This window comes from Otolemur garnettii, unplaced genomic scaffold (assembly GCF_000181295.1).
Source record: "Otolemur garnettii isolate 467f Iridium unplaced genomic scaffold, OtoGar3 scaffold00101, whole genome shotgun sequence".
NCBI lineage: Eukaryota > Metazoa > Chordata > Mammalia > Primates > Galagidae > Otolemur > Otolemur garnettii.
In genome coordinates this window covers 6,009,923-6,022,441 of record NW_003852496.1, presented here as the reverse complement: position 1 = coordinate 6,022,441, position 12,519 = coordinate 6,009,923, and the positions used below count along the sequence as shown (strand labels likewise).

Here is a 12,519-nt window from a genome sequence, read left to right as displayed (position 1 = left end):
TTAGCATTTTTTGCAAATCCCAAATCCCTTTCTTTTTCCACTGTGCCAGTTGCTGGGGGGTGTGGGGGTGGAGGAACACGTGCTTGTGGAGGGTGGTTCCCAACGATAGACCGATGTCCCCACTAGATGGCAGAGGAGAGCCGCTCAGCACCCAGACCCCAGCGCTGAGGGGAGCTGCAGTTGCTTCCCGTTCCCACACTTCCCTCTGCCTCTGCTGAGGTTATTCACCAGCCCTGTGACTCTGACCACTCTGACCAGGCACCCTGACTCTGCAGAATGTGTCAGGCTGAAGGAACTTGGAAACAGAGTTTTCACTGGGCAAATCCTAGAATCTAGTACAGGCAGACTGTTTGCCCCTTTCTACAAAGATGGCTGAATCCTAGAAGCAAGAAAGAAGTAGGTTCCGAGGCCCTGAGGTGGAAAGCCTCAGAGCTAGGACTGAGACCTAGAATGCTTCTTCTTTCCCTCACTGCCACTTTTCTGGGCATTCCAGATTTCCCCTCTGATAGACTTTAAGGAAGCCCAGCGCTAGAAGGTAGTATATAAGACCTTCAGTATGGAACGCAGGTACTCTTAGCCCTTTGTCCCTTTGTTCCTGTGCTCCCTGCCTTACCCTTATACAAATTGCCTTTAAGAAAACCCATTTGCCAGGTTCCTACTGTGTGATACCTTATTTAACCCTGCCTCTGTCACTGCTATGCTCCCATGGCTAACCTATATTCTCAAGGGTATCTGGTTCATACTTGTATAGCTCTTAGCTCAGGGAGATTTAATATGTTTAATCTGCCTGCTTCTACTTTTAGAATGTGGCCTCTGAATTGGGGAGGGGGCAGGGGCCAAGTCTTATTCATCTCTGGGTCTCCAGTCTTTGACAGGATGTTTGGCCTTGAGGGATGAAAAGATGAAGTCACATTGTGGTCATCTGTGAGGCAGCCAGAGGCCGGATGACTTTCTCATTTCCCCAAGTCTCTTTTGGAGAGAGGATGTCATGCAGCTAAGTAGAGGCTGCAAGTGGCCAAAGTTTCTCCACATTTTCAATTCTTCGGGCTCTTGGAGTTGCTGCCTTCTCTAGGCATGTGTCAGCCAATGGAACAATTTAAAGAAACACTGGTGGGTTGGGTGGGGTGGCTCACACCTGTAATCCTAGCACTTTGGGAGGCCAAGGGAGGTGGATTGCTTGAACTCAGAAGTTCGTGACCAGCCTGAGCCAGAGTGAGACCCCATCTCTAAAAATAGCTGGGCATTGTGGTGAGCACCTGTAGTCCCAACTAATCAGGAGGCTGAGGCAAGAGGATCACTTGAGCCCAGGAGTTTGAGGTTGCTGTGAGCTATGATGCCACAGCACTCTACCCAGGGTGACAAAGTGAGACTCTGGCTCAAAAATATAAAAAAATAAAAATAAAGAATCACTGACTGGGTAGAAATGTCGACAGCAAAGCCACATGAAATCAGTCTGATGTGGTAGGTTGTATTCCTCTAAGCTCCCTACAGAAGCTGAGAGCAGCAGAAGAAGCTGAGCTAATGTCAATTTGTGTGTTCCTCAGAAACTCTAGCAGCTCATGAATTAAAGTCTCTGGCTTTATTGTGAGTTCAAGAGTTTGCCTTCCAGGGACTTGGAGTGATTCATCACCTACCTCCCCTCTCTTTCCAGAAACCATTTTTATTCCTTTCCAGCTTTCCCCTCCTCCCCTCCCTCTGTGCTGGTATCATGGGATCTGGGTGCCCTGTGTTTATGGCACCTTTGGGTAAGCATAGCTGCCTCCTGCTTCCGGTCTAAGTCACCAAGATGTGCACACAGTCTCCTGTGAGTCAGTACATCTTACCCACTCCTGCTCTGATGTCACTGCCTCAGAGTGCCAGAGCAGCTTGTTCCTCTTTGCATAGTCCCCAAGGAGGCACTGTCACACATTGCAGTGTTATACTTTTGTTTTACCTAATCCCAAGATGATTGATGCAACCAGGACTTCTTTGCTGTTCTTTGTACGGTCTAATCCTATGGATAAAGCCATACCTCACTGGGTGGTATAACCCTCCTGAACACAAGATGATTCATGCTTTTTTCCTCTTCTTAACCAGCTCACTTTCAAAAGCTTGACTTCCTACCCCCAGCCAATCACCCATTTTTAAAGCTGAGAAGGAAGCTGATTTTATTCTTTATTTCTTCCCTTGTAGGCCTTCACAAGAGTACAAGACCTCCGATATTTAGAGCTCATCAACAGCATTGAGGTAAAAGATGGAGTATTCTTCCTTCTCAAGAAATCACTGACTGGGTATCAGTTATTTTCAGGGAGCCCTTCTAGCGGGCAAGAACCCTAGTAACATGAGGTGTCTGGGCATCTGGACCACAGCCTTGCTCTGAGGGGCAGAGCGGCCATGTAGAGAAGACAGTGCTCTAGAGCAGGGGTGCAGCCTTGGCTTGGTAGCTGGGTGAAGCAGATGGGTTCCTAATCTCTCTGAGCTTTGGTTTCTTGTATGTGAAATGGGATCAGACCTACCTCGTAGGATTGCTATGAGGGTAAATAGGTTCTCAGTCACTGCTGTGTCCTTTGTGGTGGTGGTTAGCTGCTTACCGTTCTCTCGGACTCCAGGAGTCTGCCAGTGTAGGAGGTGTTTCCCAAGTGCACCTGACCTATGTGCCACTTCTAGAAATGGGCCTGGAGAGAGAGGCCTGCAGACTGAACTGAACACCCCCAGTCCTGCTATTCCTGGCTGAGAACACTGGCCTGGCCAATCTAATCTAGATAGGCCTATGGTGCACTAAAGGAGCTGGTTCTAGGTACAACATTTGTTGGGTGTGGTAGACACTATTCTTAATTTCTTTGTATCTCAGTGCTGTCTGACTCGTCTGTAAAAGGGCACACATATTTTTTTTTTCTCCTGAACAGATTTATTGTGAGGCTAAGGGAATGTGAGATACACTTAAATTCCCAGATGAGAGCAGTGAGGAAATCAGCAAATGTCTTGTCCCTCTAATTCAGTTCAGCATAATGAACACCTTTTGTGGGCCAACTCGTGTGCCAAGCCCAGTGGGCAGAGAGCTAAGAGAGGCCTGCAGGAGCTCACAGCCTGCTAAGCCTAACATGTGTTGAGTCTGCTCTGTGTCCCAAGCATGACCCATTTGCACTCTGTTCCAAATCCTTACAAGAACTTAACGAGTCAGATAGTACTATTATCCCTCTTTGATGTAGAAGGAAACTAAGGCTCAGAGTGGCTGTGTGATGCCCAAGGGGCCACAGCCAAAAGCTCAATTGGAGTTCAAACCCACTCTGTCTGTTTCCTGAGCTGATGCTCCCTGGGCCACACTCCCTTCCTACTACCTTCCCCAGCGAGTCATAAGGAGCATCTCCATCTTGTTATTTACCTGCATGGTAAAGGGCTTGTTTGGAGCCACCTACCTGTAATGTCCAGTTGTACTTACTAATCAGCATTGGCATTTTAAAATCAATTGTCCTGGTTCTGGGGGGTCTTAATCTGAAGCCATGGAGCAAAATTTTACTGTATACAAAAGGAACTGGTGTCTGTGGGGACCCACTCTTGCCATGTGTTATGTCCTGCTGAGTTCACAGTGTCCACTTCTATATGAGCTGGAAAGTCATTTAAAGTAAACTTACGAGAGTCTCTCTTGAAGAAAAAGAAGGTGCCTTCAAGTGAGGATCCTTTTTTGACCACTCTTAGGCCTTAGTCACATGCGTATAAGTGTTCAGCATTATTCTAGAGAATTGAGGTTCCTCAAGAGGTTTTTTCCTGGTAGGTGAGATGTTTCTGTAGTGGTAATGAGGAAAAGATTGATATGTACCTGCTGAATGTACACAGGCCGTTTTTATTGATCATGGTGTTATTATATGGCCTAGAATGGATATGGCCTAAATTCTACACCTAGTAAAATCTATTTTTTTGTCTCTCTGAAAGATTTTAATTCATTCCAACTATTGGGAGCTATAGTTCATTTGTCTGATTAGCCTGAAATATGTATAGATTTTTTAAAAAATTATTTCTGTCAGTGGGGAAGCATGATGCCTCCAGCTGTTAAAACTTTCACCAGCTTGTCGGGAGTTTGATTCAATGTCTCATCTTCCTCCACTGTGATACACTTGCTTGAAAACAAGCAAAAGGAAACTGCTGGGGATGAGGGATTGGTGCTATTGAGTGTTTGCAAATACTTGAGCTGCAGACTAATGAATGTTCCTTAACACAGAAGGAAGGAGCAAGCAGAGTACTTCTCTTAATCCTCAGTATTAAGCATCTGTGTGTATGTGTATGTATATGCACACCTTCAGAAGGTAGTATTACATGATACAAAGAGCGTCTGGAGGCAGAGTCGACCTTAACCTCCCCTTTCTCTGTCTCAGCTTCCTTCACTGTAACACTTGGGTGGTAATACCAACACTGAGGTCACTGAAAGGAATAAAGAGTCCATGTGTATAAAGTATGTACCCGGCACCCTGTAGATGTTCGATATGTGGTATTTCTTACCTGCTCTTTAGAAATAGGAACAAGCCAGCCACTGGTGCAAGCTAGTAGTCCCAGCTACTCGGGAGGCTGAGGCAGGATAATTGCTTGAGCCTAGAAGTTTGATGCCGGCCTACACAACATAGCAAACCTCATCTTTTTTTTTTTTTTTTTTTTTTGTAGAGACAGAGTCTCACTTTATCGCCCTCAGTAGAGTTTCGTGGCATCACACTGCTCACAGCAACCTCCAACTCTTGGGCTTAGGCAGTTCTCTTGCCTCAGCCTCCCGAGTAGCTGGGATTACAGGTGCCCACCACAATGCCCAGCTATTTTTTTTGTTGTTGCAGTTTGGCCGGGGCCAGCTGCATATCGGTATATAGGGCCAGCGCCCTACCCACTGAGCCACAGGCACCGCCCAGCAAACCCTATCTTAAAAAAAAAAAAAGGAAGAAAGAAGTAGGAACATAGAAAGATTTATTATCCTATTTAATTTGTCTCCATTTTGGGCAGAAACTCTAAACTTTCTCCTTATCTGTCGTCCTCATGGTCACAACTCTGCCATACCAAGCCTGCAGATTTGGGAGATTGTGGGACCTTAGGGTTCACCAGTGAGTTGGTAGCACACACAATCCAAACCATCCAGTTGGAAGAATATACAGGAAAGCATCCCTGAGGAATTTCCATTGAACAAACAAAGGTTTGAATCTTTTTTTGATCTTCACTTGTCTGGAAAAAATATCTGCTTTTGTTGTCAGGCATTCCCACCAGAACCTAGGTGAGAGACACAACAGCCTAGAAGCCAAACGTAGATTCCAATAGGAAGGCCCATGGGCTTAACTTGAAATAGCAACATGTAACCTTTGTAAAGGCTGCTTCCTGCCACGGCTGCAGAGGCCATTTCCTGTGCTTCTAATTTTTCCAGGAGAGGAAGAAGCGGGGAGAAACCAACAATGACCTGTTTCTGGCAGATGTGTTTTCCTACCAGGGGAAGTTCCATGAAGCTGCCAAACTGTACAAGAGGAGTGGTCACGAGAACCTCGCGCTTGACATGTACACTGACCTCTGCATGTTCGAGTATGCCAAGGTAAACTACCCACATCCTAGGCCCAAGCTGCCGTTTGGAGCCCACTGACCTGCACTGTCCAAGTTGTTTGCCCCAAGAGGTGGTGCAGATGAAAAATGGCTTTGGAAAGGGTATGAGTAAATTGATAAACAAAGAAACCATCTACTGCCGCTGGTTGAATCTGACTCAAAACTGACCTTTCCGGGTGACACCAAAGAGACAGAGTATGACAGTTCACACCTCTGTTCCCATCAGAGCTACATGGGCTGTGTGTCTGTATCAGTGTATCCCTTCATTAAGGGTTGAAGACTGGCTGGACGCAGTGGCTCACACCTGTAATCCTAGCACTCTGGGAGGCTGGGATGGGTGATTGCTTAAGCTCCAGAGTCTAAGAGCAGCCTGAGCAAGAGTAAGACCCTATCTCTACTTTTTTAATAGAAAAATTAGCCAATGGAGTGGCAGGTGCCAGTAGTCCCAGCTACTCGGAAGCTGAGATATGAGGATTGCTTGAGTCCAAGAGTTTGAGGTTGCTATGAACTATGATGACACCACAGTGCTCAGACTCTGGGTGACTGAGTGAAACTGTCTCAAAAAAAAAAAAAAGTTGAGGGCTCAAGCAAGGCTTTGGGGCTGTCCCCCACAAATTGTCTCAAACCTTGTCAGGAGCCACAAAGAATCAATCCTCAGGCACAAGCTGGTCCTACCAACTATGTGATGGGTTCGTTCCAGCTAAGTGTTGGTGCAGTGTGTCTCACACCACCCAGCAGGTCTCGGTGGGTGATTGTAGATTTCCTTTTGCATTTGGAGGGTGCCCATTATGGTTAGTCCCCAACAGATCTAGCTCTGGAAAGGTACATGTGGCAGAGGAACTTCCTGGACCAGGTTCCTGATGGCTTATGTGAGAATGAGTTGCACTAAGTAGGCCAGACATTGCCAATTCAGCTTAATGCAAGGTTAGAAGACCTTGGGTGCATCGAGCAAGGAGGTTCTCCCTTCCGCAGAGGTGCCTTTGTTAACCTGCTTCTCCCAGTAGTGTCAGAAGAGGCTCTCAGCATATTATTAAGTGAGTCATCAGCCACAACCAATTAGTGGCTATTAAAGGTAATTATCCAGCTCTCAAGTTCAAGATGGAAAATCTTTCCCATTTTTTTCTGCTCTTCTGTTCTCAAAGATGGCTGTGATCTTCTACCATCTGTTAGATCCTAGGGCTACAGGTTGTGTGGCTCCCTGTGATGGGGCCCAGGAGTTACTGTTCATCAGTATCTGGCCAGCCTCTGAGCCCAGCCTGTCTTTCCACCGTGGTGACTCCTTCATTCCAGAGGGCAGACCTAGGGTGCCTCGGGTTTGTCTTTCTTACCTTCTGTCTACCATATTCTCGTTGCACACACATACAGGATTTCATGATATATTTGGAGTGAGAACACCTATGTCAGTATGTCTTCTCTGGTGAATAACAAAATTTTAACTGGGGACAAAACCTCTAACTGAAGGATCAAATTCATAGGTAAAATTTGGGCATCAGGAACAACTGGATTTGGTTGTTCTTTGAGACCAATGGTACTTTGTAGAACCCTTGACTCAAACCTTATCAGGGGCCACAAAGAATCAATGTCCTCAGGCACAAGCTGGTCCTACCAATCTTGTTCCCTCCTGTGGGGTAGGTGACCTGAGGAAAGCCTCCATTTCCTCCTCAGAGGGTAACATAGCTACACTTCAGTTTAGTTCTGAGAATTGTACAGAATAATTTGCGGGAAAAGCCTTAAATGCCAAGCTGTAGAAAGATGAGGAAAATGAGAGGGGCCCAGTATGACCATGCAGTACATGTTCTTTATACCTCTCTCTGGCTGCCCCATTCCCGCCTCTCCTCCGAGGCCCTCGTAACACTTCGGGTGGGCTTCACATGCCCACAGTCTCCCACCCAGAAATGCAGCCCATTTATACACTCCATCTGGTCTGTCTCTCCATGAAGGTAAATACTCTGGGACTTGTTTTTGGTTTTAGTTTTTGATCACAGTTCCAAGTAGGTTGGTTCTGTTTCAATTCCTCCTCCCATCCCCCGCCCAGTAGTTGGAATTTGAGAAAGTGTGTACATACACATTATGTTGGGGGTGGGGAGACCCAGTGCTTATTAACATGGCATGTTTTTGTTTACTTGAAAATTGCTTCCCAAGATTCAATCTGGTTTTCAGAAAATTTTTAAATTACATTCCCACGTACAAATAAATTGTATGCTTTCCGGATAAGTGACATGTTTATATGGTGATAAAGGGAATTATAATGCTCTTAACTCTGATATAGTATGTCCTTATCAAAATCACCAAGCATGAGAACACTGTTTAGTCTCATTCATCACTCAGCACAGCCTTTTTCTGTCTACTTCAGGACACAGTCTTTGACATGGCCCCTAGATAACGTGTAAATTAGCTCCATGGAACCAGAAAGCCTTTGAAAACCCAGTTTGTTGAGCCTTGAAGGAACCATTTAGACTCGGCTACAATTAAGTCACAGCTCTCTGAGCTGGACTTCTGGGCTAGAGACTCCTTCAAGCCTGTGACCCATATGCCCGGATGGTCTCACTAGGGCAAGGACCCAAACTCATGGCTCCTCCCAGCCTCTGACCTTACTATGGTCGCCCCTGATCCACTGGGGTACTTTTGAAGGCTATTTTTATTTTTGTTTCCCCAACTGCTAACCTCATTTCACCAACCAGGTAGGCAGTTTCCAGCTTTGTTGGCATTAAAAAATGCATGTAGCAACTGCTACAAGTAGGTGTGTCTGTAAGGGCCCAAACATTCTCAGCCCCTACCCCTTTATGAACTCCAGAGGGCCCTCAGCATCAGGGTAAAGGATGTCCCTTCCTCCCCCCCCCCCTTTTATTTTGAGACAGCGTCTCACTTTTGTCATCCTTGGTAGAGTGGAACCAGAAAGCCTTTGAAAATCCGGTTTCAACTGTGGTGTCACAGTTCACAGCCACCTCAAACTCTGGGGCTCAAACAATTCTCTTGCCTCAGCCTCCTAAGTAGCTGGGACTACAGGCACCCTCCACAATGCCCGGCTATTTATTTATTTATTTATGTATTTTTGAGACAGAGTCTCACTATGTCACCCTTGGTAGAGTACTATGGTGTCACAGCTCACAGTAACCTCCGACTCTTGGGTGTAAGCAATTCTTTTGCCTCAGCCTCCCATGTAGCTGGGACTACAGGTGCCTGCCACAATGCCTGGCTGTTTTTGTTTGCAGTTGTCATTGTTGGTTAGCTGGCCCAGGCCAGGTTTGAACCCACCACCCTTAGTGTATGCGGCTGGTGCTGTAACCACTGTGCTATGGGTGCCAAGCCACCGGCTAGAGACGAGGTCTCATTCTAGCTCAGGCTGGTCTCTAACCTATGAGCTCAGGCAATCCACCTACCTCAGCCTCCAAGTGGTGGGATTACAGGCCACTGCACCTGATCCCTCCCTCCCCTTCTTAAAACTTTTGGTTGTCTTAGGCCGACCTAATATATGATTTTAGGAGCTACACAATTACCCTGAAAGCAAATGGGGGGAAAAAGTGAGCTAATTGTTAAGAGTGGGTTTTTAGCATACATTGACTGTACTTTCCTGACAAATGAGTATTAATCACAGGGAAAAGAGTGCTTTTTGATACTTTGTGAGGTTGACACAGAGCACTCTCTGCAGGGTACATTATTCCTAAGACAAACTGCTTCTTACTAGTAATGCAGAAGATGTGGGCTAGAAACACTCTCAATTTCACTTTTTGAACTCCCCACCTTTGAAAATGTCAGCATCAGTGCTGTCTACTATGGCAAACTCGCTCATATATATTTTGGATAACTATATCCTGAAAAGAGCTGATTTTCTGAAATTGTTTCCCACACATTCTAGGACCAATCCAACCCAGGGAAGCTGGGCATGGCCCTTCAGAGGCCCCCATGGTAGTGGAAGAAACACAAGCTCTGTGGCCTGAGTCCCCCACCTTGGGGATCACAGGCCTCTCTTCCTTTAGTGATTCTCTCCTAGGCCCCTTCCCCCACCTCAGATACCCCCATGGCCTCCTGCTATACCACCACCCCTGCAGACCTGACTTCAGAACAGGACCCCATACCATTCAGTTGAGAAATAATTAACCAAAGAAAGTTTTGCTTGTTATCTGTCCCCGGCAAAGTCCTTAAATTCAAGCAACAAACAGATGCAAATCTTCTTGTATGGTGATAGTTGAGGAAGGGCACAGAGGGCCTAACTGAGAACTCTTTAAATCATTTTGTTTGTATGCATTTAGGGGGCCACATGCTCAGCCCCCTTTGAGGCATGAGGTATCATTCATATCATCTGAATAAAGATTGTGGGTATGAATATTTAAAATTAGGCAACCATGCTGTCTAGTCACTATAGAAACAGTCACATATATCTTGAGCTATATGAGAGACACATACACAAAGTAACTTGGTCATAAACCCTCTACAGTGTAGAGTTCCAAAGTATCCAGAAAGTGTTTAGCTGAAGAGTGACTGTCCATCAGTAAGAAGGGAAGGAAACATGGAGAGCCATAGTCCTTGACACTGTCCCAATATCCTCCAGGAACACCTGTAGGGCAGCCTGTCATCACTCCTCCTGAACACCTGGGACTGTCCCCCACCCAGGCACACAGGGATGGGCTCTGCCTGCATCCTGATTGCCTGCTTCAGCCAAAGGGAGCCCTTCCTTGCTCCAGCTTTCAGCAGCCTGACGTCATGCTGGCACAGGAAGTTCTAATCCGGAGTGTTTTTGTTTGTTGTGCTTCCTCAGGATTTCCTTGGATCTGGAGACCCCAAAGAAACAAAGATGCTAATCACCAAACAGGCTGACTGGGCCAGAAATATCAATGAGCCCAAAGCTGCTGTGGAAATGTACATCTCAGCCGGAGAGCATGTAAAGGCCATCGAGATCAGTGGCGACCATGGCTGGGTTGACATGTAGGTTTCAGTCTCTGTCCCAAGGAGCATTTGGCAGCATGTCATAACATGTCAGCTCTTGGTTTTGACTGACAAGGGAAAAAGTAGTATTTCTCTAAATATCTAATCAAATGTGAAAGCGACTAGGTTCTTTGGGAGACACGGAGATGAAAGAAGGCAGTTACTGCCTTTGTGGTGCCTATCAAGTCCCTGGGAGAAGGGGTGGTGGAAACTGAAGGGGACTGCTATTTGCCGAGTGCTCACTACAACCCAGGTGCTGCCATGACCTTGCAGGCATTTGGTTCATTCCCCATACCCTCACTGCGGCTGTTTCCAGGCCCTTCTTGCAAATGAGGAAACCCGGGGTCAAAGGACAAGGGATCACAGAAGTCCAAACAGCCGGGAAGTCTTGGAGCTAAGCTTCAGGCTCTGATCTGGGTGGTTTCAATGTCTGTAACAGTGTAATGGTAGGAACCAAAAAAGAACAAGAAAGTTCTAAGTACATCAGGGAATGAGAATTCCCATGGAGGGAACCATGGATGTCTTCTCTTAGGAAGTAGTCTTTGCGTGAAGGGGCCTTGAAGAATTTTAAGAGGTAGAGATGATAGGAAAGGAAAGGACATGCAGGCAGGAGGAACAGCACGAAGAGAGCACACCGGCTCTGGTTGGAATAAAAGGTGTGTGGGAAGAGGGGGGCGGGTAGCTGCATCGAGGGCCTCAGGTGCCAGGCTGAAGGGTGCAGATTTGTCAGCAGAGAGAAGGGATCTATAGCTAGGACGGCACAGTCAGACCTGCCTCAGGCAGTAGGGTTAGAATGGAGGAAAACTAGAGGAAGGGAGACAGGTAACTGGCCAGTGCAGTGGACCAGGAGGGAGCAAGAGACAGAGGAGCTAAGTCCTGAGGGTGCCCCTGGGCATCAGGCCAGGCCAGGGCATGGAATGCTGATTCCGAGCTCTGCACTTGCTGGCCGTGATGCCTTTCACCAAAGTGCAGAGCAGAGGGAGAGGGCTGGGCAAGGTGTGGGGCTGCACAGACTCATGATGGATTCGGTCTTGGGGCTCAGCATAGCAGACCTCCCAGGAGAGCTTTGTCCTCCCGCAGTCAGAGACAGTGTGTGTTGTGCACACACACGTGCACATACGAGTGTGCGTGTGCTGCCGCAGCTAAGAGAAGACAAGGAGAGAGGGGGTTCCCGAGGTTGGCTCAGACCTGTGTCCTAAAGACTGTTGGTTGTTCTGGAAGCAAAATTGTGGTCCACAGGTAGCAGTGCCGCACCCAGGGCCTGGGGAGGAGGGGCGGCTGGTTAATGATCAGGTAGCCTCTTGAGCTCCACCATGTGGTTTGTGTGTGGGCTCCTCACAAAGGGACACTGTGCGTGACCTATCACTCCATCGTTCTCTTGCCCGAGAATAAAGTTTGTGAAAGATAGAGGCATAGATTTTGTCCCCCAAATTACTCTTTTCACAAAGGAGGTGATTTAGGGTCTCCTCATTCATTCCTCTTGTTTTTTCATATGTCACTTTCATTTGTAAGTGTCATACATCAGGTTACCCTGGGGAGACTTAGCTAGTTCAAGAAAGAGACATTATCACAATCCATCCCTTTTCCAGGTCTAGCTGTTAAAGGTGCTTCTCCAGAAACATTTGGTATGATGGGTAAGAGGTTCCTAAGGCTCCAAGGGGCTGCCTGTGCCACCTTTCCCTAAAAATGCATCCTTCTCTGCTGAGCAGTGTTATTTTTAGTTGCCATTATTATTCCACGTGTAGACTGACAGGCCTCCCTGTGCTTCTCTGACTCTGAGGCAGGGATCTGCTACAGCTGCTTCCCCTTCCTTTCTCACAAAGAGCAGGCTGGCCAGAATCCCTTCTCCTGGGAGAGCTGGTGTTACTCCAAACTCTAGCCTGACCAGAGAAAACAAGCACGTCCCATCTAGCCCGCTTGTCCCCATGAGCAGTGGGAGGCTGGTCACCACGGAGAAGAAGTGGTGAGCCAGCTGGTCCCTGTGGCTCCTCACTGTGGTCACCACCTTGGCCAGAAAGAGGACTTAATCAAGACTTCCTGCAGGCCTTTCTTCCA

General features: G+C 47.1%; 1 protein-coding gene across 1 annotated transcript in view; it reads left to right on the top strand.

The window, feature by feature from the left end:
* The window catches only part of IFT122 (intraflagellar transport 122), an 85,607-nt gene that overhangs the window by 57,003 nt on the left and 16,085 nt on the right, over positions 1 to 12,519 (top strand). Inside the window, exons 17-19 of the mRNA XM_003796230.3 lie at positions 2,173 to 2,226; positions 5,372 to 5,533; positions 10,298 to 10,464. Of these exons, the coding sequence (XP_003796278.1) occupies positions 2,173 to 2,226; positions 5,372 to 5,533; positions 10,298 to 10,464 (383 nt within the window). The remainder of the gene's footprint in view (positions 1 to 2,172; positions 2,227 to 5,371; positions 5,534 to 10,297; positions 10,465 to 12,519) is intronic.